Source organism: Cyphomyrmex costatus, unplaced genomic scaffold (genome assembly GCF_001594065.2).
Source record: "Cyphomyrmex costatus isolate MS0001 unplaced genomic scaffold, Ccosl1.0 scaffold75, whole genome shotgun sequence".
Classification (NCBI taxonomy): Eukaryota; Metazoa; Arthropoda; class Insecta; order Hymenoptera; family Formicidae; genus Cyphomyrmex; species Cyphomyrmex costatus.
The window spans coordinates 1,132,763-1,159,456 of NW_017280322.1; the positions used below are offsets into that span (position 1 = coordinate 1,132,763).

At 39.2% G+C, this 26,694-nt stretch overlaps 1 protein-coding gene across 1 annotated transcript in view; it reads right to left on the minus strand.

The window, feature by feature from the left end:
* Positions 1–9,942: 9,942 nt before the first annotated feature.
* Positions 9,943–26,694, minus strand: part of LOC108780877 (zinc finger protein rotund) — a 93,682-nt gene continuing 76,930 nt past the window's right edge. The window contains exon 5 of the mRNA XM_018548700.1: positions 9,943–11,094. Within this exon, the coding sequence (XP_018404202.1) occupies positions 9,943–11,094 (1,152 nt within the window). The remainder of the gene's footprint in view (positions 11,095–26,694) is intronic.

A 26,694-nucleotide genomic window follows, 5' to 3' on the forward strand; every position in this document is an offset into this window, starting at 1 on the left:
AAACAATACACGTATTCAATACGTCCATGTTTTAATAGAAGCTGAATCAATTTAATGTTATTGAAAAATGAGATTTGCAATTCCATTGCAGTCTGCAATTTTGGTTTAAAAGAGAAACTCTTCGCAATCTCTTCCTGTAAGTCGATACCTTTCTGTTTCCACTCAAAAGTTCGGAAGATCTTGAATTTCTCGCGCATTTTAGAGTCCTGGATCCATAGATAATCGCGGATTACAACGAAATCAAATGTCGCATTTGCGATAATACCAGTTTACCTCCATTGACGCTGCGCGATTCGACGTTCGATTAGGTCGGGTGGGCGAAAGGGTTAGAAAAAAAGCCGCGACGAAGCGACACGCCAGTGCAATGCTGGAGTACGACAATTTTCGAGACGCGAGGAGACGAGTTCACTCTACTCGCCTCGGCTCCCACTGCAATAGCATCTCGCCTCATACGCTCACATATCGAGATAAGACGTAAGTTCTGTTATATTTGTTAAAAAGGACGAACAATTAAGTGTGTTTCGATGTTTGTGGGGCGGGCGTGTCCGTGTGTATGTGTGTGTGTAATTGTTGCTTTACAGAGCTGTGCGCGGGACGTAGACTCTCGAGAAGACTGGTCGTAAATTCCTTGAAAATCGGATCGTTATTTCCGACGACGAATTATATCTAGAAATTCCGGACAAATTCTGCGAGGGACGAGGGGGCCTCTCTCTCTCTCTCTCTCTCTCTCTCTCTCTAATATTACAAAGTAACAGGTAGATCTCTCGCACGCGTAACACATCATCGCATCGACGCAAACATCAGATCGGCAACGACGATTTACAAAACGGAACTATGCGTTTCGACAATCATTTTCTCGTTGGTCGTGTTGCTTCTGGATTCGTACTTCAGTCGCATTTGTATATCTTAACAATTTAAATTATCACTTAATTGCGACGTGTCGATTCGAAGCCTTTATTTACATAGATCAATCGTGACGCGACATGTCGCTTCTCGAAACTTAAAGTTAGACGATCGCGATTGCGGCGTTAAATATGCGAAAATCCATCTCTTTCTTTCTCCCTCTCCCTCTCTCTTTTTCGCGAACTGTTCCTCAGGAACGAAAAGCGCGAAGCAGATAGTTCCTTCGTAGATTTTACAGGAGTCCTTTCAAGTTTCCTTTTCGACAGAATGACGCGAAAATTGTACGTCGTGGTACGCATCCTTCGGATCCTGCCGGAGTTATGACAATTATGTATCCTCTTTTGGCGTGCAATATCGCCAAGTATTGATCGTTTGCGTGATTAATTTAACCACTCGGAATTAGAACACTGTTCGACATTATTCTATAGTAATTTCAAAGTAAATACAAGAAACTATAATACATTCAGATATAAAACATTAGGAAGCCAAATCTGATATTTAGGTTGCAGTTCGAAAACAAAATTGCCACAATTACGCGAGATTTTACTTTCAGTTTTATACAATAATAAACGATTTATTAGTTTTATAAAATTTATGAAATCTTCGAATTTTTGTGTTTTAAATTTATTGTTAATTTTGAATTGGAGCACTTTTTTTCTTAAAAAAAAAAAAAGAAGAAACTGCAATATTTATCTTTTCACTTAAGATTTCGCAGCAACACTATTTGTGATCTAGTTTCGAGACTCAATCTCGAGAGTCAGAAAAGGATCGGATCCGTGTGAGATGAGAACACGGACGACGTACGAGTTCCGCACTGCGAACACAGAGCAATGAGCTCCATCACGTCATATCACACGTTTGTACATACGTCTCGTGTTCGCGTTGAAAAGAATTCTATAAATGCGAAATCTACGTGAGATTTTTCCAAGGGGAGAAGGTGAAGGGGGAAAAAAAAAGAAAACGCGGGTCATCCCGTTCTCTCGTCCCCCTGAGAGATCTCAGCCACTGAAATTTCGATCGCTTCCTTGGATACCGGCAGCAACACTTAGATTAGAACGTTTAACTCTGTCAGAGAGTGGCAGATTCTTGAATAATATGTGTCACTCGTACTCGAATGACGATCGGACCGATCGTTTTGATTCTGAGGTGAATGCACCTCTCGAAGAATATCAATCCGTCGCTCTCGAAGAGTTAAACGGTGGACTCGTGCACTCGCATGTGCAATGTGTGTATTTTAGTCCACTATATTCTATGATAGACGTATAGCTGGTTGCGACGCGGAATACAGAAAATCATCCCTTATGTCTATTTATTTTCAATTACATCATGTATGAGAGTGTCACAAAGTCCTCCGGCAACGATCCTTGAAAATGTCGCTACTAGTTGGTCTATTCCTTTTTAGATACTCTTTTTACCTTTCCTCTGTTCTTTTTGTTCTTACTCTCTTTCTCTCTTTACAGCTCTCCTTTTCTCTCTCTCTTCTAAAACATGGATAGTGCCATCCTTGTTTCGTTTTAAGTACAGAAAAAAATGCAACTAGAAAAACCAGAGTCCGCTTCGTAACGACGGAAGGTACAGTGAAAACCGATAGTCGCATCCCTCTTTTGCCCGTTGCGATCTGGAAATTGCGGGTTTATCGAAAATATTTTCATCAGTGTTCCATTACACTTGTGCGTTCACCAGTAGGATAAAAGCCCGTATTCTAGAGGCACATTTAGCGTCGCAAACGTGGCCGTCCGCTTCTCTCTTTCTCTCTCTCTCTCTCTTCCTCTGACACACACACACACACACACACGCACACACACACATATAACACATATATTCACATACACATAGTTGTTATAAATGTATATCCATCCTGAACAGAGATTGGATAAACGTAACACGACAATCGGACGGCCGTGTTTGCGCCTAAATTTGCAACGACATTACGAATCCACATGAAGCATTGATAAAAGAGCTATCGCGTCACCGTTACCAATAAAAATTTTCCATTTCTTTTCCTTTTGCAAAGAGACTCAGAAAACCGCGATATACAGTGGCGCGCAAAAGTTTCCAGTCAGGAACATTTTGTACTCTCAACTTGTAGAGAAAGCCTGAAAAATTTTAATCATTATCAAGTACTAGTGCAAAATTTCGTTAGCCACATCTCGTTCTAACACTCGACAAAGATTAAACTGTTATCGAGGTTTTTTTTTATAAATGAAGAATACAAAATATCGTCGGAAACTTTTACACACCACCCTGTATGTTATTCTGCTTGTCCTTTCTCTACATATCGTGCAAAACTTAATTCGCAAAGTCGTTGTTGCATTGTCCGCCTTTGCAACTCTCTCTCTGTTCTCGCTTACGATTTCAAATCACAATATTCGTACCTTCACGTAAATCTCGAAATATCTTTTGTCATTATTTTTGCATAACTTGCCGCAAATCGGAATTAAACGCGGATGAGCGAGAGGGAGGAAAGGAGAGTCTATATATGAAACGATTGAAGGCTGCAGATATCGAGAGACAGGGTGCGGGAGATGACGATTGATTCATCGTTTTCGTGGTTTTACAGACACAAAATGCGCTTACGCTAATTATTACTCTTCCACTTTTTTTCCGCAATCATTTGTCGTCGTCGTCGTCGTTGTCGTTGCAGTGTGGTCGCCCGACTCCGTGCATACGTTTTTTACGAAACATTTAGTTTATACACGTATGTATGTATGTATATATATATATATATATATTTTATACATATATCTTTACAAACAGGAAACGATCAGACGATGGGACCCGCAGTCGCGCGGTCCGAGAACACCGAGCATTACCTCACATAAAGTCGCGAGAACGACTGGACAGAGCTTTGCTTCTCTTTTGTTTCTTATCGAACAATAAAATGTCTCTTTCGTACGCCTTACGCGCTACTTATGCAACCGAAAAGTCAAGGATACCTTATTTTTATCTTTAAGGAGACACCAGGTGTATGTACAGTTCCCGCACAATTGCATTTAATTGCGTTTAAGGATGCACTTTTTTTGTAAAATACAGTAATAATCATCTTCGCTCTTTCTCTCGCTTTCTCTCTCTCTCTCTCTCTCTCTCTCTTTCTCACGTAATAGTATATTCTTCTTAGAGATTTCTCTTCCTACTTTTCTCTCTCTCTCATTTCCTCCGCAGAATTATACAATAAAATATCACAGTTCTGTTCGTACCACGCAATAATTAATATATTGTTTTTCCTTATTCGCTTATACGCGTCCTTTCTCTCTCACACACGCAACATACGCTCTTCAACGTACACGCACATGCGTTCTTTTTTTTTTATCAGTTGCCTTCCTCGTCACACGCATTTTTTCTCCTAAGAGTGCGTTGTAACACACAGAGATGTAGTAGACACGCATTTGTTATGCGCGCACACGCGTATATATTTATTTATTTATTTCCTCGCTTTTCCTCTCGACGACTAATGGTTACGCAAGGTATGCTGGTTGTAGAAACATTCATTTACAACTTGTATACTTGAAGTATATAGTAATAATAACTATTGCCGAAAGAGAACGATATATAAAGAGTGAGGTTGCGAAGCCTTTTTCTCAAAGATGGTATAATCTGATGGATCTCATTGCTGTGAATATCCGCGTACACAGAGATACGCATTTAATTAAAAGAATATACAATACGTACAGTTCTCGATCTTGCTACGAGATCGTAGTATACAGTCTCTAGCTTATATATGTTCTTATTAAATCATTCTAATAATGCAAATGTGTGTCCTCGCTACGTAATTTGTCCCGAAGAGAGAATGTCGATATTTCTCAGTTTTACATCTAGACACGCGGCGATTGACGCGGCGGACTGTAAATTATTGCTTGGAATGCGAAATTTATTTGCGTTAAACGATCGACATCCGCTCGTCGACATCATCCGTTAACCCTATCGTTTTCCATGTCGAAAGACTTCGTGTTTCCCCTCCCTCTTGTGCTTCCTAAGTATTGCTAAAAGAGTGTACTCTACTCTATATCTTTCCCTTTTCGCGTCTTCTAAAAGATCGTTGTCATTCGAAGGAACTGATCGCGCGTGAGTAGCAAAGAACAACTTCGTCAACCGGTACGTCCCGCAAATATCTTTCAATTTTATCGCTTCTCTTTCACTTTCCTTTGTTAATATTATTGCCCCCCCATCCCCCGAAACACTCTTTTTCGTATCGCATAGGATAGATGAAAAATTCCCTTTGACTTTAGTATGTCGTAACAACACATGAACCCTCTTGCCCTTGTATGTATACATGACGAAAGAATAATTGGACGGCATCTGTCCGCGAAGTGTTCGCGCGGCGCGCTGGAATCGAGTGCGCTCGAGTGTCTCGTGAAATTTATCGTAATCGAATGTAAGAAACGAGAGACAGAGGATTGCGACAGAGAAATGATTCGAGCGGCGTACAACGGAAACGAAATGGCGCACGACAGAAGGGAGAGTCGCGGTAAGGATTAGCGAGGGGGGAAACGATTTCCTCTAATCCTTTTACCAGCAAAGAAGCGACAAGTTACAGACGGAAAGAATGTATTATTCCAGGCGTGCTGTTTTTCTATCTACGTCAAATTAAAAAATTCGCATTTTATTTCGCTCTTTACTTTCAATTATTTTAATAAAACAAATAGATCATTTCAGTTAATAAGGAGAAAGTTCACACCCATGCCACGAAAAGAAAACACACTGAAAGTGTAATTAAAAGTAAAATCCATTTTCTGAAAAAATTCGTTTTGTTTTATTCTTTTATGTAACTTGTACTTTGTAATCCGTAAGTACGCGAGAGTGTGTGCTAATAACTATACGTGAGAAAAGGGACACAATATATTCATTTTTTTAAAATAATATATTTTAACAGTTCCAAAAAAAAGACAGATTAACATTTCTTTTGTCTCAATTTAAACGTCTCGTCAATATATATTTTGCGTTCTTAGAATAAAAAAATAATTTATATCAATCGACTAATTATGAAAAGAAAGATCATGTGTGTACTTACGGATCAATGCAGATTAAGTTCAGACACGTGAAAGATACCTCGGTCCTAATGTGTGTTTTAACATTTAATATCTCTATAGAAACATTAATGCACAGTGAATGAGGCGTATATTTTCTTCCGCATCGTTTTGATGTCCTTCGTAAATTTTCAATCTATTGTTTAGATGAAACATGATAAATAAATGTCTTTCAGAAATTAATAATCACTGGTGCAAAATAGAAATCTTAAAAACGATGGACAAAAGGAAGGAGATTATTGATAAGAGAGAAGGGAAAGGCCAAAACAAATTTAACCTTTTGTGTTAGAAAACAGAGAAACAAAATAATTCAGCATCACATAAATCGAGAACTCTCCTTTGCCTTTATTTTAACACGTGACAGTTTATTAAACGAAATAATAATAATATTAATAAAATATTAATAATAATAATAATAATATAATCAATGAAACTAAGGATAGGCAGAAGAAATCACATTTAAAGCGCGGGGTCGGAGTTTGTTATCTTGCATCTGTCCCTTGTTTTCATGCGAAACTATCTCTCTCCTTCTTATTTCATTTCCTACGTATCTCTAATAGTAAACCAGAATGATGGGTATCTGTCTATCCTTTTGTTCTACATTTCAATCGATTGTATGATACTCTTTTTTTTTTTATACTATTGTCTATTTGACAGGATGTATGCGTACTCGAGATTTCTTAATTGTACCACGCGCGTACGCGCAATTAGAAGTTGGTTCTTTCTCTATCTGATGTTTTACTCTTTTTCGCAGTGACTTAAATTGGGATATCCAGAGATAGCGGGTCGCATGCCGTATTGCAAAGGAGTCTGCTACACGCAGCAAGAAAGTGGATCTACTTCGAACGTTCTTCTATATACGCTTTATTACCCCTCGCCCCTACTCTCATTCATTGTCCTATCATCTTCTTAATAACAACGTAATAGTTTTAAACAACTTGAGCATAGGTGAGGCGCGGACGTGACATCCACGGGGTTCGCTCTCGTCGACTAAAACCGCGATTCTCTCGACACGATAAAAAAAAAAAACGGAAATAAATTGGCACCGTTAACACCTTTCCTCGTCGTAAATTCTACGTCGACAGTGGTGAAAATAAAAGTGAGAAGTTTGTATACGATTAAAAATACAAAACTCAACGATCATGCTTTCAGTATCCTTCATACGAACAACGTAACTCGATTGAACGATTGGTCATACGGGAACCCCGAAGGAGAGCGCGTCTAACGCCGTAACAACAAATTATCTACAATGGTCGCATATACATGTTCATCTTTCTCCCTTTCTCTTTCTTTCCCTCTCTTCTTCTCCTCTTTCTCTTCCTCACGCGCACACGCATACGCACGCAACAGATTATACATAAGATTATTTAGATATTAGGAAAGGTACTTAGAATATTTTCATTATTAGAGTCTGTTTTTTCTTTACCTTATACACCTACTAAATATCGATCAAAATATTAATCAATTTTAATAATAATATTAATAATAATAATAATAATAATAGTAATAATAATGCAAATAAAAATAATATAATAATAATGATCGAGATGACAATAATGATGTTGATAAAGATGATGACGCTGATGATGATAATAATTATTTCTTTATTTATGCATTTGTATATACGTATATGCATATATTAATTTATTGTATTAATTAATATATGAATATACTTATTTATTTATAGCACCTATTTACAAAGAGGTCTTCGTGCGGCTCACTTACAGTATGTGCGTGATGCTTTTATTTATATATATATTATATATATATATATACACACATATATATTTTTTACAAAAATATATATACATATATATATATATTATATCCGTATATATTTCTAAACGAGATTTCTTGTGCATCTCTTTATTTATATGCCAGTCTTCGCGGTTTTTTTAATAACTTCTCTTCGTTATGCCTTCGTTATTATACTGGCGCTTTCGCATATTTTTACGAATGTCTTTTCGTTAATGCGAAAAATATAAGTTTCGCTCGTTTTTCATATAATCTGCCTATCCGTTTTCTTCCGCGTTCGTCAAGATGTAATATTCGCATGTACCTTGTCCTATTGTAATATTGTACGTAATTCCTTATCTTATCAGTCCGCATGTTCCGTATATTTCCTTTCAGTATACTTGTCTGTAAATCGTGACAAAATCCTAAATTAATTAAAACTTAGGTCGCAACACGCGTTATGAGAGATTTAATTTTAACTAAACTGCACAAAATTACAATTTTCATAATCGTAGTACTTTGCATTCAGTGCTCTTGGAGCATATGTAGAAAATGAGGAATGTAAAGTGAAGGAAAAGAAGTGAAAAACAAAAAGAGTAAAAGAACTAAAAAGTAGAAGAATAAAATAATTATATGATAAATCTTGAAACATAGAATATCAAATGATAATAAACTCAGAATATTTCTCGAGCTCGATAACGTAAAAAATAATTCCAATTGAAATTTCGATGATCCAAAACGATTTGATAAGTAAAGGTAAAGTGATAAAAAATATATCAGGGAATGTCAAAAATGGACATTATTGGGATCAAAGAACTTATAATTCAGAACGAATTAATTAAAAACTTTCTACTCTATATAACTCTTTGTAAAAATATAAATCATTGGTCATTTATAAATGATCTTTAACATTCGCAACTAAAATCTTTTCTGATTGAACTGAAGAGGAAACCGGCTCACAGTTCATCGTCAGTACGTATACTTTCTAACATTATGAAAGTATATCGTCCATTCGAATATAAGTTAATCCATGATCGTGCTCCACTTTATCATTCAAATGTCAGCTTTAAACGGCCGGCGTCAGATCGTATGGATTATATCGCGACGAATGCGTATTGATGAAACTTTCTAGCACGTAATTGGCACGCATGATTATTGGCGAGGATTAACACGCTAAAAAGCGTAGAGAATTTGAAACAGTCGAGTAAATCGATTGTATCCTCAACTGATACAGAGATTAGATTTAGTTGCGTGAAAACAACGAAATAGTTCTTGATGACCGTTGATTATATCGATCAACAATAATTAGACCAGTATGTAAACATGTAGTCTTCGAGGAAACTACATCACGTCAGTCTTATTATATCAAGGAATGTAAACCAAGGTTTCCAACGCGTTACATGGGTATACTGCGAAATAATATATATGTATGATCTCAGAACGTTGATTAAATATATCGCAAATAATAAAAATTAAACATTTTAAGAGCGTTTTTAATTTTGATAATTGTGATCGTACGTAATTTATAGAAAAATTTTAAAATAATTGAATTTATCAATCCCAATTTTTGGTTTTTAATTTTGGTTTACCAATTATAATTATCAATTCGAATATTAATCGGTAAATCAATGGAATAATTTCAATTCAAACGAATCTGTTCTTTTCTTGCGTAACAATGGGTTCTTGAGTTAGGTTTGACCAAATATCTATATATATGTAAATGTATGTATGTGTGTGTCCTGTGCAAATAACATAAGCATGCAATGCCCCTAATTGAGTCATGTATATACGGAATCGAAAGGATCATGGATAAGATAAAAAAAAAAAGAAAGATAAAAAAGAGGAAATAAGAATATAGGGAGAGCGTAATAATTTTGTAAGTTGTCGAAAATAATTTTGATCTTCTCGAGCACACATCGACCTCGTCTCGTATTTCTTATCCGTTTCCCAACGATAATTTTTACGCTATATTTTAATCTACTAAAAAAAAAATCACAAAACCCTGTGTCTTTCTTACATACATACCTGTATTTATGCGTACAAGATCAACATAAAGAAAGGACTTCGCTCGCGAGGGATTTACTTACACCAATGTGTAAGTGAATAAATTAAATGAATAGAGATCACGGAGAAGAAAACGATCGAGCTGCGATGAAGAGCCAGCGTCATGACGTACCGTGTCACGCGGAAAGCAGAAGAAAAAGGATAGAAGGAGAGCCTCAGGCCGAGGCTAAGAGCGCACGAATGCTTTCTGAGGTTAATTTCCAAAGATCAGGCAGAATTACTGCTTATCTTTAAGACCACCTAGCAACGCATGGCTCTCCATCGTGGCACTGAGATTACTGAGATTGCTCAAGTTCCCTAAATTCCCCAGGTTGCCCAGATTGCCGAGATTTGGCTGGTGGGCGTAATTCCTAATCTGGTGAAGGCTGATCAACTGATTCGGGAAGGACGTAGCGTTCTGATTGCTGGTAGTGCCGGGCGTCACACCTGTCGTCGAGGACGTTGGCGACGACTTCTGCGTCGTGTTAAACGCCTCGTAGAGGTACGGTCGGGATGCCGGATGATGGCTACCAGGGTAGTGCAGGTGATTCAGCGGATTTAACGGGTGCTGCATTGAAGAGATTGAATTGATCGAAATCGACGAAATCGGCGTGAAGGCCGAGCTGCTGTTAGGATGATGATTCGCCCCTGGTTGGGGTGTCTGTTGCCTCGAGTCGTTCTCTATAGACTCGCCAGCGCGATGCCCGTGTCCCGGCAATAACATCTCCGGATTCTGATTCTGATGGTACTCTGTGTGATGGTGCGGCAACCTCTCGTGCAAGTCGCCGATCACTGTGTCCGGGCTAACTTTGGGCCAGTAGTGGTCCTGATGGTGAGCGGTCATCGCGTGTATCGACGGCCTGAGGCCCGTGCCGATGATCGGCGGTCTCTTATCCGTTCTCTCTGCGTGCTTCTGCATATGCTTCGCCAGATAGGTCTCCTGGGTGTAACTCTTACCGCAGTACTGGCAGATGTGCGTTTTCAGGTGCTTCGACTCCTTGTGCTTCGGTATGTGCTCGAGCAGACTTGGCTCATCGGAGAAGCACTTGTAACAGGAGTTACACTTGTACGGCTTGTCGGTCTGGTGGCATCGGGAATGGCTCTGTAAGTTGCTCAATTGGCTGAACGCCTTCGTGCAGCCAGGATGCCGACACTTGTACGGCTTATCGCCAGTGTGCGTGCGGATGTGCTGCTGTAGATGGCTCAGCTGGGTGAATTTCCGTTGGCAGATCTCGCAACGGTACGGCTTAATGCCCAGGTGGATCCTCGTATGCTGCGACAGGTACGAGGAGTTGGCGAACGCCTTGGAGCACTGCGTGCATTTGTACGGCTTCGCCTCGCGCATATGAATCTGCGTGTGGAGCTGCAGATCCGCCTTGCTACCGAATATCTGCAAAAAGAAAAAATACTTTGGTGTCAAAGAGAGAAACGTAAAAAGAGACAAATCTACATATATGTATACATATAGATGAGCGTGAATGGGATGCGAAGAAATACGTCATAATCGATCTTAGAAACTCACGCCAATCGCCATTGAAGGAGACTCGATGTTTCCTTATCTAAAATGCAAATTAATAACTTCCTGCGCGCACGTGACACAGTATACGGGACAGGAGCGTATACTGGCTTCGGAATGGCAAAACGTTCGTTTCTGCTACAATATACAAGGCAGAACAATACGAGGGAGGAAGGGAAAGGATCGCGGTTGGGGAACAATCTCTATTGCCGCGCGACGTTCGCTTCCCTCTCGCTTCCATGACGCGCTAACCGGACACGTCGCGCCGGTATATTTATAAATAAACAAATAAACGAAAAAAGAGGAGCACTGCCACAGTAGCTCGAGCGTATATACACGAGGCGGGGAGAGGCTGACCTTGTCTATCACGGCCTAGCCTCGGGGCATATCCGACCGACTGGCTTCGGGTACCGCATAGAGAGCCCCCTCCTCTTCCTCGTACTCTAGTGTGGGTATATATCCTCGCTCTTTCCTTCCTTCATCTTGCCGCCTCGCTTTGTCTCCTCCTTTATCCCCCATCTCGTTCGCCGGTTCCTCGCATGCTAGTTTCTAGTTCCTCTGATCTCATCTGACTTCTTTTTTTTTTTCTCCTTTTTCATACCTCTCTCCGCGACAGCGTGGACAAGCCGACGATCAACGATTATTATCACCTATACTTCCCGATATCTTTCTCGATCGCGCTAAACGCTTGTCGCACGCTTGTATTATCACGTCTTATAATACAATTCAAATGAATATTCATTTCTTATACATATATTAATCGCATGATTGAGACGTGACTGTCGCGCGCAATTATCGTACTTTCATGCACAATTTTTATCGTTGCACGAATTCATAATCGAACATCCACTTTAATTCCAATTGTACCTGCGTAATCTTAGAGATGATAATATATTTTTCCAATCTTCCCTGGCTTTATTACAAACGTGATTAATTAATCAAACGTGATATATATAATGTTCGATAGATGAGAGAGTCCTTACAACACATCCCGCACATAATCGCAGCACAACCCTCCACTATTTTCGACCTTCTTACTTTCTTTCGAAATTTCCGTCCCGTCCACGATGGACGGATCACTAATGCCGCGCTAAAACGTCTCATTCATCCGTAATGACGCGCGCGCATCATTACCGAATAATAACACCGGTCACGAGATCCGTGATGCTCCGAGGTAACGATCGTGCGGGTATTTCGGCTTCGTGGAAAGGGCAGCGAATTGTCTTCCGACGCCGTGGCGGACGAAGGTATCGCACCGGAATGACGTGTCGGAGTCGAAGAAACGATCCTGAACACGCGAGGAGCGACGTGGCGGAGCGAAGAAGTCAGTTTCCTGGCGTCGCCTCCGTTCGACCGAGGTTATTACGTAAAACAGCGGGTTCCTTTTCTGAAACCGTCCATCGTGTTCGCCACGCCCGAGGATCTAGGGCGAGGGGATCCAGAGATCCTTCGCGTGGCGAGGGCCCAAACCTCATGGGAGGATGACCGACTCTCGTTACCGCGCTCGATGAGGGCTTGCTTGTTATATTTCCAGCTGGAAAACTTCTGGATCTCACGACTCGTGTAAACAATATAACTCGCTTTGAAACAATTTACGCAACTCTGTGATTAGACGGATTGTATAATAACGGCGAAGCAAACGTTTCACGTTTACATTACAGATTGATGTGTTCTATCAATGCACAGAGATTTAATTTATTTTTTATCTTCTTTCAATTTTTAGAACTAGAAAAAAATTAATAATCAATGAAATGAGTATATAATATTGAAATATGTCAAATAGAGTTTCTTCGAGGGAGATTGCTTTGGAGGTTGCTGTGTGGAAGCATTTTAAATCCTATTATCATTTAGTGCGGTATAGGCACAAAGACATACTCGGAGTCTTGATTTTTACGACTTTACATCTTTGCGCGCTATTTAACAGAAGCAGGAAGAGCGATAATCCAAGCATGTTAACGGCAAGTCGGTTAACGATCGCTTTACGGTTGTCGTGGATCGTGATTTATTCGGTAATCGATCGACGGTCTCGCTCGAGGCTTCAACGGCTGACTTGGCGCGTCCTTTAACGGGTTGGAGCTGCTATTTTTTTATTTCCTCCTTTCGAAACACGTCCTTGCCGGTGTCAAGTTCGCGCATAGTCCACGTAACGCGATAGTCTGTTGCGCGTCACTCTTCTCTTTTTTCTTTCGTTTCTTTTTAGCGCAGCAAACAAACGGCAAATCTGAGGGGCGCGAGAACAATTAGAGGAGGAGGAGACAAGAGGAAAGGGGAAATATTATTTATATAATTGATATACCTATATAAATTGTCAAATCATATATAATCGTATCTAGCTTTCATTTATAATTCATTTAAATTGTTTGATGTTCTTTCTTTGCATATAATAGTTGATTAAAATAAAGAATAATATAAAAAGAAAGAAATGTCAATGTAATAAAACCGTTGCTCACAAATCGAAACATTAAAGCAATCATTGCAATCTGCTCCATCTTTTAAATATCCAGTATTCGCGCAAACTCGAGAACAATTAGATACAGGGTCGACAAACTGTAGAAGTAAATTCTAGCTTCGTTCGTGCAATCTTCGTCGTACATGATTACATATGGTAGAATAAGCGATTAGCTTAGTCAAGGTTTCGTGTCTTGCGGGATAAGTCATCGTTGTGGAATACAAATTACGCTAGTTCGTATCAATGGATCAACAAATCAATGCTTCTAATTGACGGACTTTGAGAAAATTGTTCGCTTTGCGAGCTTTAAAATAAACGAGACAGAGTGCCATGAATCGTAATAAAAATACTAACGATTCCAAAAATGGCGATTATAAGCTTCGCGGTCTTCAAATTAAATTTTATCTCTTCTATTCGTTAATTTAATTGCAAAATGTTTGGAAGAATCGAGAAAAGCTCGTTGCTGATTGGCAGGCTAAATATTCGCGTATGGATCTTCTATGCGAAAACTTGGAAGACAACTCTTGCTGTTCAATGGACTTGATTCAATTAAAGAATTTCTCGATGCAAATCACGGCAGCGCCAAATAAAAATTGGCGGTTATAATTGACAGAAGGCAGTTTAGTCGATCGCGCGGAGATGCAAGCGCGACTTATATTCGTGCAGAATTTGAAGGAAATTCCGTTGAAAGAAATTCCGGATTATACGATTAAATGAGAATTAATCTGTAATGCGAGCAGTGTGCGCGACGGCTCAAAGTAGTCCTGCTGAATTAAATCGGACAGCCGGAATCTCACGCCTTCCGTCCTTTCTTTCTCTCTCTCTCTCTCTCACGAGAGATGCGCCTTCAAGAAAAATAATAGCGATAAATCCAGAAATTACGTCGGCCAGACTGTGCGCAGGTATGCGAAATTAGCGCCTCTAATTACGAAACCGGCGAGGAACTATGCCCGCCGGGCAACCGGCTAGTCCTCCTGTCATTTCTGATTAATCGACGTCGATTTACTTAGGCAATACTTAAGAAGCCGAGACGAAGTACATTTGCCATGACGCAGCCGGGTGTATAAATCGTACACTCCGGGATCATCAGAGGGATTTTAGAAGCGCGCGCGTGTGTTAAAGTCTCGAATCGGAATCGAGCATTCTCAAGTTCTTCTTAAACAAAGATCTACGTTTTACGTTTATTCTTCCGACGAAGCGCGACGATTAATTTATCACGAGCTCGCACCGCATTCGCGTCAATAACGATTAATCGACGTGTATTTATCTCGTGTATCTAAGAGTTCAGGATGATGATCGTACGCGCGAACAGAGAATTTCGTCATTCAACTCGGTAGAGTTCCATAGCGTTATGCTCCGTGATGGATGACGGTCGCTTCGCATCTAGTCTGTGTATATTTGCCGCGTTCCGTTTCCTCGTCTGGTTCTTCAACCTCCGCGAAGTAGTCTACGAAGTAGCCTCGGGGCCAGATCTCATAAATTCAATTTAAATATTTCGACCTTAATGATCATCAGACGCGAGGAGGAAGGTAGAGGCGACAGTCAAGGTCGGTGTCGGCGTTCGATAAAAGTACATTTTAATTGAGCAATTGGCAATGTCTTATTGCAGATACCTCTTTCTGCAATTTTTATATCTTTTCCTCCATATTTAATAAGTTTGTTTCGAGGACACCGACAAGTATTTCAAGCGGACTAACGAGAGACGCAAAGTTCAAAAGAATCTTTTAAATTTCAAAGTCCATGGTATCTCAGAGCTTCAACACTCGTGAACCTGCCGTAGCTCACCTGAATTCTTAACGATTCTTTTCGATTACGTAAGTAAAATTAGTATGTTAAAAAAATCGTATATTAATGCATTTATTTCGAAATATTATATATATATCATATATATATCATATGCATACGCGCGTACACTTCTTTTACGTACTCAATAGCGTTTGATTTTTTTTAGAGATTTTATTAAATGACTTATGGATTTATACATATTCTGCCATGCGCACTGAAATTGATTTGCACTATTGTGCTTGTAAAATAAAGGCGCGCACGTGTGTTCACAGCTTCTCGGACGGTAATGTTACTCACAGCATGTCGGAATTATAAAATATTCGATAAGCAGCGAAGTCAAAATAAAACTGCCGAGATAATTAATTTTATGGAATTAAAAGGCTTCTAAATGCGATTGAGTTCGTTACGATTATCGACGTTTCACTCTCTTGCGTTTATCTCGTAAAGCCAATTCATTAAGGCGATAAAGACGTGTAGCGATTTTTTTGCAAACAAAAGCTCAAGCTTTGAAAGCGGCTTATTAATCACGTAAAACGCCATGGTGATTAAGTGGGGATGTAAAAGTCACTCAAGTTTTCAATACTTCATACACGAAATAATCGAACTTATTAAAAAATCGTGGAAACATTCAATAATTGGCTGAAGCTTGTCAACTTCACTTTAATCAACTTATCCTTTTAGACACGCTTGCCTGTATCTTTCGTTTCACCGCAAGTCTTACTCGATTCCTCTTATTATTTATATTGTTGATCACATTATAATACTTTAATAAATTGTATTAAACTTGAATATTTCCACATTCTAATATTTATCACAAAATTTATTGCTAAAAAAATATTGTTAGAACTAACGCGTTGTGTGAAACTTAAAATTTCTCTTAAAATATAAATTGTTACCATTTATAAGATATATAATATTCACACACATGTATGACCTTCAGTTATAATTTTGTAATACTACTGTATTTAATATTGACTAAATTATGAACCAAGTTTATTAGCAGGTCGCTTATTTTTATAATTATAGATACATTCAATATAGTAACGGCTATTTCGATAACGTGCACAAAGCGATGACGTTCTGCTCACGAGTATTTCGACGAGCTGATTTTTTGCGCAAAACCGTTAGAACACGCCGAGAAATTTTTCCGAGAAAGGTATTTACGTGAATACTAGTTGGAAATCCAAGAGTTAATGAACAACACAGTGCACGCGTGTAACAGCTCTTGCTCCGTTTCTCTCCTCTCGCCCAGAGCACCGCGGTCCGGAAAGGTCGGTGACAACCTGTTGATAGGAATTTTCGTAGCCGGGTTGACGCGTCGGGTCAAAATCAACTCAGCAACGCGATAAACTATAAGCGCTGCTTACCGTGATACTCGGATAATTGCGGCAATATGCGCGCATACGCGAGAGATAATTTCGAAACGCTTCGGAATGCTCTCCGCAGACTTGCGCGTCGCCGAGGCAAAGCGGAAATAATTCGCGAAACGGCGGGGTATACGACTTTTAGATTCATCGAAGATAGAAGCCACCGTTACGTAACTACTGTCGATACTATTGAAGTGATTCGGAACCAACAACCGAAACTGAGCGGAATTAAGAAACGATTTAACGAAAGAAAGTGAAAGTATCGATAGTAGCAGCAAGTAGAGTCACATTCGGAGATTTATCTGGTGAATAAGTATAAGAGTTTACTCACTTATATCACGAATGATTAAAATTCTTGATGATCTTGAATTGTTATCTGAGGAAATAGGAGAGTAAAAGTAAATCTTTACAATCCCGGAGACATATTTATAAAGTATTTATCGAGCCGTATGACTCATTCTTTTTTCTCTCTCTTTCCTGTCCGTCTTCTTTCTCTTTTTCTCTTTAACGTAGATCCGAAAAATTCTCGAACTCGTGCATAAAATTATAATAAATTTGAAAGAATCGCAGCTGGTGAATTGTGGCCTCGTTAAAAAATTTAAATTAGTTGCAAATCTCAGTCATGCTAGACACGTGTCATGTAGAACAATCCGGCGTCTGACAGCAACACGATTATGGCTATCGGGCGACACCACGCTCGCACAGTTCAGATCGTCTGTAATACCAACGATAAAAGGTTTGTTCTCGTTGCTTAAAATTTTCAAAAATTCTTTCACTTAAAAGAAGATAAATATTCAGGTATCGAAGAGAGAAAGCAACATGTACTACACTATTAGATATCAAAGAAGCAATAGTAACCAAATCCCTTGATTTTCAAGTAACGTTTTGTTATTTTTTACTTCCATGTGTCAAAGTGTAAATTGATCCATTTATGTGGTTAGTTTCAATGTAAACATCGTCCATATTACATCGTACACATTTAGTAAAAATAATAAAATCTATCAATTTATAATATTCTCATTTTTTCTTTAAATTAAATTGATTTTAATTCCATTGTTTCAATCAAATTAACACATATTGGATAAAAATAATGACCATCTATAGAAATGATTAAAAATAACTCAAATTGAGTATAATTTTGGATGTTATAAATTTAAGAGTGTAAGTGCAAAGAGTACAAACAACGCGAACAGACCTAAAGTCGATGGTGAGTAACGATCATTATCCAGCAAGTTTGTCCAGCAATGCGCGTTCGCGATTCGTCACGGATCCTGCATATCGCTTGAGAAAGAGAGATATCTATTATTCTGAAGATTTATTCTAATAAAAGGAAACTGACTAAGCGGATTCCTGGTCGATCCAGAAGTACGATTTACCGGAGCGGCATTACGCAACGCGCCACGTCTCGGTTGACAGGTTTTCAAGCCATCAGCTCCGCTATCATTTTGCCCAGCAGCCGACATTCTCGAGCCATACGTTTTGTCTAATGACACGCGGTGATTGTACACGAAAGCGGTGGTCAAACAAGTTTCGCGCGACCGCATCACGAAAATCCACGATGTACCGCGATATATCGCGGCACGTGACACACGACTGCCCGCACAACTTCGTTATTATTTAGCCGCGATAAAGTTGACTGTAACTGTAACATTCGTCGGGAGTTACTTCCTGAGGTTATCGTCGCTTGATAATACTGTATTCTGAAGAGGAGATCCAAATACAATTAAGGGAAAACATGTAACTGATGTTCATGTTCATGAATATAGTAAAAAAATACTAAAAAATTTTTTTATATCCTGACCATTATAGACTTTACTTAATTATGATAATGATACCGATCAAAGTTTTACGCTAGCATCTGCTAATCAGTGAAAAAAGAATTATAATAATAATCTGACAAGCTAGAAGGTTGAGGATACTGCTCGGCGTGAAAGTTTTGAATTGACCATAAAGATCCTCGTTCTTGATCGATTCGATTGCAAACGATTGCCGAAAAATATCGATAAATAATTGGACAGTAGATACGCAAGAATGAATGCGCGAATATTCGGATGATAATAATGGAGAGGATCATTTTTACGGCGTTGGGAGAAACGACGGAGGGAGGGAGGGGGGGGGAGAGAGAGAGAGAGAGAGAGAGACACGAAAAGGCGCAACGATCAAAACGATGGTGACCGGTTTCCGATCTCTTCTCCCTCAGGGACTCGCCTCATCTTCGTCTACGACACGGCAGCTGGCAGGTGCCTGGGAGAATATCCGCCCGATTCTTTATCTACCCAATTATACAATCCCTTGTCTAATTGGCTAGTCCCTGGACCACCCTAACGAAAAACAAGAACAATTGCCTGCAGATTCCTCTTCACGCCATCCTCCGTACGACTTCCGTACGCCGTTCTGTTCTTCACACTCGATATCTCGGTTTCCTCATGTCGTATTACGCAATTGGGCAGCGTTGCGTAAAAATGATTTAACCCATTAAATGTCGGTTTGACATAGATTAAGCTTGAAACATGGACTTTCACGCTACTGACTCGCATGTGTTTCCGTTTGTAAAAATAATATCTTTCTAAATTCACAATATTGTTCAACACTGATTTGTTAAACAACGAGCTTATAAAAGTTTCTTCTTTATTCAAGATGATAATTTTAATTGCGGATGAAGTTTTGTAACAACGAATCTCTTTGTTATCTGGCAATATACACTCAACGGAGTTTTTACATTTTACTACAAGTGTCGAAAGATAATGATAAATGGCATTGCCCTAACGCGAGGGATTAAAACGCACGATCGCGTTTGAAACAATATACAGTAATTATGGATCGAGTTTAAGCTGGTAGTTGATTGGCTGCGAAGCCGCTATTCATTAAACCTGCAATCGCGCTTATTGAGATCACTGAGCACAAACTCTAAACTGGTCATACTAAATCAGTCATTTATACGCGAGCGTCATAATCAGACATCACATAGAGTTCCAAGTTCACAATTCGGCTAAATGGTTTTGTAATCAGTACGATCGACCTTTGCGGCTTGAAACCACGGCCGACCGATGTGATTAGTGTTTTGCAACTAATTACACATTACATTGGAATTCGTGAAACGATACCGACCGGAAACCAGTAAAAATATTCGATTACATTTCTGCTGGGACATTTTCGTCAATCCAGAATTTCAGTGGTAGTTAATCATTCATCTAGAATCGAATTATTTCAATATAATTGACGAAAATAGAACTTTATTTTCCGTTTAATCCTAAACAGAATTTTTATCGAAAGGACTAATTAATCCTTTTATTAATTAAAAGTAGCAACATATTTTGTCTTAGGAAGAAAAAGTCGAATGCTATTTTTTTTTAAATACGCATTAATACGGCAGGTGTTCTTTTCATAGAAACTTTTTTGAGTACATCAATGATGTTTGTATATCAGGATAGTTGTGCAATTCGCTGAGTAACGGTAGTAACTCCAAATTCCGCGAAATCGATGCCTGCCTATGAAAGAATAACGCGCGATCCAATTTCTGTTGGAAGCAATTCGAAACAGACGCAGCAGTTCATTCTCTCCATTCCTGCCATTCATTAACGTAGACCGTGGTTACTAGGAACGGTTTCAGAATCGCTTTAGCCTCGAGACGCGAACAAAAACCGAGCGGTAGCGCTCGCACTACGGGAGAAAGAGTAATTAGTAAGAGAAGAGGAGAGATCAATGTGTGTGGAGGACGTTGCCTTATCCCCAGAACTGTACGGTGTTACAGATCGCTTGGATACGGCGCGTTCTATATGAAATAAAACATTTTAAAAAGCGCTTCTCTCTTTATGCCAGATAATATTTCATTAAATAGCAAAACGGGTGCAAGTCAATTTTATCGTTATAAATTTTGCGAGTTTCATTGAACGGTGTAGACACATTGGTTGAATGAAAATACATTTTCATTTTTTTTTTTTTTTCGACAAAATTTTCGTATTGTACTTGCGAAGCTCACTTTTGATCGTGGTAACGTTTATCACGCGAGCGAGTGCGTAAATATAATACCGTCGGTAAAACACTCGTGCATGTCTGAGTGGCTAGAATGGCTACCGCTACGCAAATGCGAAAAGTATTGCAACTCGTACGCAATTACGAGCAGAGGGGACAAATAAAAAGAGAGAGAGAGAGAGAGACAGAATGCGAAGTGATTCTAGACGGAATGTAACGTCGTTGTTTATGGACACGAGGCGTACTCGTGCGGTCTCCGGGTTAGAACGACGCGAGCCAGACTCGTCAGTGCGGTGAAATAAAAACTGCCCAAAGGCATCCGCGTGAGCGGGAACGAGTGGTGGTCGGTGGTGAGATGAGTGGTAAGGAAAAAGCAGAGAAAATTGATACGCGATGAATGGAACGCGCAGAAGAAACACGAGCAAAAGGAGGCGCGATCATTTTTCCCGTCAATGTTTCCGCGCTCGTAGCGTAGAGGAACGCATTCGCCCGCAACAATTGCTCGTCGTAAACGACGGCCTCTCCCGTAGTTCGCGTAGCTGGGCAGTGATTGAAATACGAAAGAAGCATATTTCCCTCGCTGATTATAAGCTTCACAGAGAACAGCGATCCTTCTCTCTTTTCGAGTCGATATAATTTCAGAGAACTTCATCAGAGAGAGAGAGAGAGAGAGAGAGAGTCTGTTTTATCCGGTTTTTCCGTACTCCGCGCGCAGTGTCGCAACGCAATTGATTAATAGCATAAGTAAAACGGTTCAGAGATAGTATCATGGAAAAAAAATGATTTGTTAAAACAACTAACAACTACACTGATTCGATAAATTTACAGCCGTAATACACGGACAGTTAATTTTCTATTTTAAAGTAACGAAGTGGTACAGATTGATATAATTAGCGATAGGTAATTATATCGATGGTTGTAATAGCACGGCAAATTTGTAAATACAGCAAGGACAACTTCCCGCAGAAATCAATCCAATATACGGATTATAATTCGTAAAACAGAACATGCTAGCTAAGATGGTGCATATTTTTGCTACTATAATAAAGAAAATTTGTTACGTTAGCAGTCTCATTGTAGCGAAGAATTAACTAGAATTGACATACTGATAATTGCTTACAGATACTTTTTTATTCAACCATCAGTCTTTAGGTATAAATGTTGAATTTTCACACAGTAAACTATAGCCTTACTATGCTGTTAAAGCTAAAGCTGTAGCTTTACTAAACTATGTTGAACTATTTGATCTATTTTTTTTCTTCGTGTAACATATTAATATAAGTACACTCACTCTTGTGTTGCACATAAGCTATGAACAGAGAATATTGTCTCGCCGTGGAGGATACAGGTTTTTTTTTTAATAAATATTTCACTCTACATGTATTGTACTCATAGCGAGGTACTACCCCTCTTCTAGAATGCATGTTGTCAAAAATAGGGAGGGGGCTCGCGGCTAAAATCAGGATAGTATCCCTCGGTGTCCCTCGGTTATGATAACTGCGGAACCGGAACGCGACTCCTAAGGGAAGGATTTTTTTTCTATTAGCAATGCTGGCGCATACGCGTGCACGCACACCCTAAAAGACGAGATACGGCGGCCATCTGCGCCCCTCATAAAGGTGTGCATATGAACGCATACAGCCTTTTACAGAAGAGATTGATTTTGGAAATAAACTTAGCGCGCGGTTCGATGACATGCCGATCCTTGATAATTAAAATCAGCATTGAACAAACAGGACGAAAAAAAAATAAGATACCTCAGAACAAGGATTAAAGAATCTTAATATCGAAGTAGAAAAGATAGATTTTTCTTTCTCTCTCTCTCTCTCTCTCTCTCTCTCTCTCTCTCTCTCTCTCTCTCTCTCTCTGCACATAGAGAATAAATGAATAATAAAGTTCAACGCGCAATTTACGGAATTGGATATAAAATTCACACCGAGATATTTAAGCGCTTAGATCTATGCTTATATTGTGTAGGCTTTCGTGACTTAAATTGTGAATAATAAAAATTGCGAATTGTCTCTATCCTTGAAATCTTAATGCGCGAAAATTCTCGATGCAGCTTCGATTTTCCATTCGAAACGAGAGAAAGAGACAGAGAAGGACAGGGAAAATTATAAAAGAGGAAAGGAGCGAGAGACGACGGCGAACAGCATGAAGATAAAACGAAAAAGCGGAGCGCCGATATTCGTTCGGGAGAGGAGAAGGAGGGGGAGAAAAGGGGGAAAAAGATAGAGGCGAGAGGCGAGGCGAGAGGAGCGGACCACGGAGGCGAGGAGGAGGATGCCGACGAGAGCGACGGCGCTAACGATTCCTTAATGAAAGCTGAAGCGGCGCGGCAGAAGGCTAGCCTCGTGTTTCGGAGCGCCCGGGTTCTTTTACGCCACCGGTTCCACCCTTTGTGCGTATATACGTGTATATGGGGTGTCTCTGACCAACCATATTCTCTCCTGCGACGATAGACGCCGTGCGAGTTAGCGACGGCAGAAAATTATATCGTGAATTATTGAGCGATAAAGCGTGTCGTGTCTGATGATTGAAACATTCGAGGACGATATCGTTCGAATTTTATGCATGTCGCATCAAATATTTCGAGTTAGTGTGCGTGTAATAATTGTTTTTTTAATAGAGTTACTTATTTTATAAAATTGTTACTATACACCTCTGTTAATGTTACATCGAATGAAATTATAGGAAATATATATCTACTCCTTGGTCAAGTTGAAATTAGATAAGTAAATACAGTGTACAATCCTATACAATGTAATGCGTATGAACATGCTTAGATACTATATATATAGTACACGTAGAATAAGTTTAACGCCTATGTACGCAAAAGTGAAACACGAATACGAGTGTAAACGGAATGTTTGGTCAGATGAATCTCAAGTTTATTCGCGCATGATTTTCGTCCAGACTTCATTCTAATTAATGTTATGTAGTTTGTTCGTAGAAATAAGCTTTAACTCACGCGAAATATACATGCACAGGATTCATCATGTGCATGTAATTTTAATAAGACTTTAAATGTTTCATTATAAATTACGTATTTCATTTTTGTAATGGTGGCTTAGAAAATACAAAGGAATTGTTGTGGAAACAAACTATATACTTTATATCCGAAGATATAATCTAATGTAATTTTAATGAAACGCCGAATATCAAGTTTAATTTAACACATTTAGTATTGTTTTCTTTATAGAGTTTTACTCTTATAATATCATTAATATTCATGCGCCGAAAAAAATCAATACGTTTCTTTTTATCCATGAGTTTAGAAATTAGATTAATTTTCTGAAAATCCGAATTAGAATTGAATTTTCTAAATAAACATATCACTGTAAGTTTTAAGTAAACTAGATACTATGCCGGAATTAACATCTAATATAATTTTCATTATTATAAATATTTCTTTTCATCATGATGGAACACTAAAAAAAGAAATCATCTTCTCTTCTCTTTCTCTCTCTTTTTCCGTCTCTTACGTATAATTTTTTTGTAAGTACTAGAAATAGAAACGCGTGTGGGTCCTACTATCTCAACTTCGTCGAACACGACGCTTTTTTATAACTTCCGTAGGAGAAATATGGTATCCTGTGTCCTCAGAGTAGAAAAAGGGTCTCGCGCTTAATATATACCACAAATCTTTATTTTCTATTTAAGACCGCACGAGCAAACGTGAGATCCGTTTTCTGGTCGAACCAATTCAAAGTTATCAAAACAAATGTCGCGTTAGAAAAAGAAACAAACGTATCGCGCATAGATGACACAATTTACATTGCACAATTCAGTAAAGATAGCTCGTTAGTGTCTAAGATTGACTGAATAATCTAACAGACGTAATATTAAACAGAGGGATGATAATATCCAAATAATATTGAAGAAATACGCCAAGAAATATGCCAAGAACTTATTCGATCGTCATCGTTAAGGAAGAAATATGAACGAACATACATAAAATCCCGAGTATACTATTGTACAAATAATTTTCAATTCTAACGATACAAGCTCTCCAACATGAGAAAGCGATCACGAAGCAATTTGTATGGAACTTCCAAAAAATCGCTCTCCCTAGACGCTCGTTACCGGAATTAATTCTCCTGTCGATTTGCGCTGGTTTCGTTATTTTTCCCATTGTGCAAAGCACTGCATTGCGCTTCGTTCCGTTTCTCCCGAGTTTCTCTGCAATTTTCTACGAAGCGGACGACGTGCATTCGGAACAAAAGGACTTTTTCCAGTGCATCGAGTTACGCGATCTCGTCGACGTACAAACGAAACGAGACTACCCTGGTGACGAAAGAGTTATTAAAACGCAGTACCGAAGTGAATTAACGATATTCCTTTTCGCGGCCTTCCTCCCTTTTTATTGCAGCTTTACCTGAAAGCTTATGAAAAGCGAAGGCTGTTTCCGTTTAATAACAAAATATGATCTACATTAGCAATTCGCACGAGTAAATACTCAAAGAGGTACACTCGTGTTGAAAGAGGTACTCGTGTCGACGAAAGTTGCTTAAATATAAATGTGTAACGTCGCACTTTTCAATGCAACACGGTGTTACACACGTGCTGATCAAATCTGCCATAATATTTCGACAATTTTCCGAATCGACGACAATCGGGAGGGGGATCCTAAAGATCTTCGCTTTTTCACAAGACGACGTTTGCAGCTCGACGAACAAGAGCCGCTGGAAAAAGACTTTTTAACAGGTCAAGTTTCAGAATCTCAGTGACGCACAAATGGAATTACTCGCCGAATGCGAAGGAAAGTATAGTGCTCCTCTCTATCCCTCCCTCTCCAATTCCCACTTCCCGCTTCCCTTGCCATCCCTTTTCAATCCGCGATACGCTCCTTCCTCACCGGCCATTCAAGATTCGCCCCCACCATCGAATGAAAGATGAGGAGCGAAGAAGAAAGTGAGAAAGAGCGATGGAAAGAAAGAGAGAAAAAAGAAAGAATGCCTCGATACACAGGGAGTCGATCGTATCGTTTATTTCTGTACCCCGAGCAGATTATCTTTTTCGTTTTCCAGCGGGCCGCGCGCCTCGCAGAAGCCCTTATTGTGACAGCGTTATTGTCGTACGGTTCTGGAAAATTGCGCACTGTGAAAGCATTCTTAAGACAGGCGGCCTCTCACGGAATCCTCCCCGTCGCTTCTTACGTTTATCTGGGACATGCCGCGTTCTTACGGAGCATAGCAAGAAGACCGATCAGAATTGATCAATGTTGATTTTCTTACGACTTACATCGCATTTTATTTTATTTATTTCCTTCCATATATAGAGGGCACCCCTCTGTATTTCATATCCTGCGCCTTTCATCTACGTATTCTTCAAATTTCAGCTTCAGATGGGCTCATTCTCGAGTAAAATTATCGAGATTGCGTTAAGATGATCTATGGACTTTCTGGCAAATCGGCTATTCCAAAGAAATAACAAGTCAAATAGAAACCATTTGTTTAGATTTCATTTCACTGCTTCAACTTCAATGCAATTTCGTCTTTCCGCAATTATACGGAATATGCGCGATATTAAATTTTTATTTATTTCCCTTTTTAATTAATAATAATAATAATAATAACAATAATTGATAAAATTCGCAAGGTGTATCGTAAACACATCTCTATACAATCGGTTTTATGTATTTCCTAGCGCAATGAGTCTCTTACGTGTCTCGCCAGAAAATTCTGAAGAACCAACTGAGATCGTATTACACCGATTTACATTTATTCATGACTTCAGCGTGATAATCTGATCTCTCCCAGGCTTGCGACGCCGAGGCTTCTTCGCGCGGCCGCGCGCATTTTAGGAGCAAGGATGTCTAATTCGATCCCTGTAATCCTCTCACAAGAGACAACATTCGCGCGACGGGGTGCTGCGAAACTTACTGCAGGAACGCAGTTA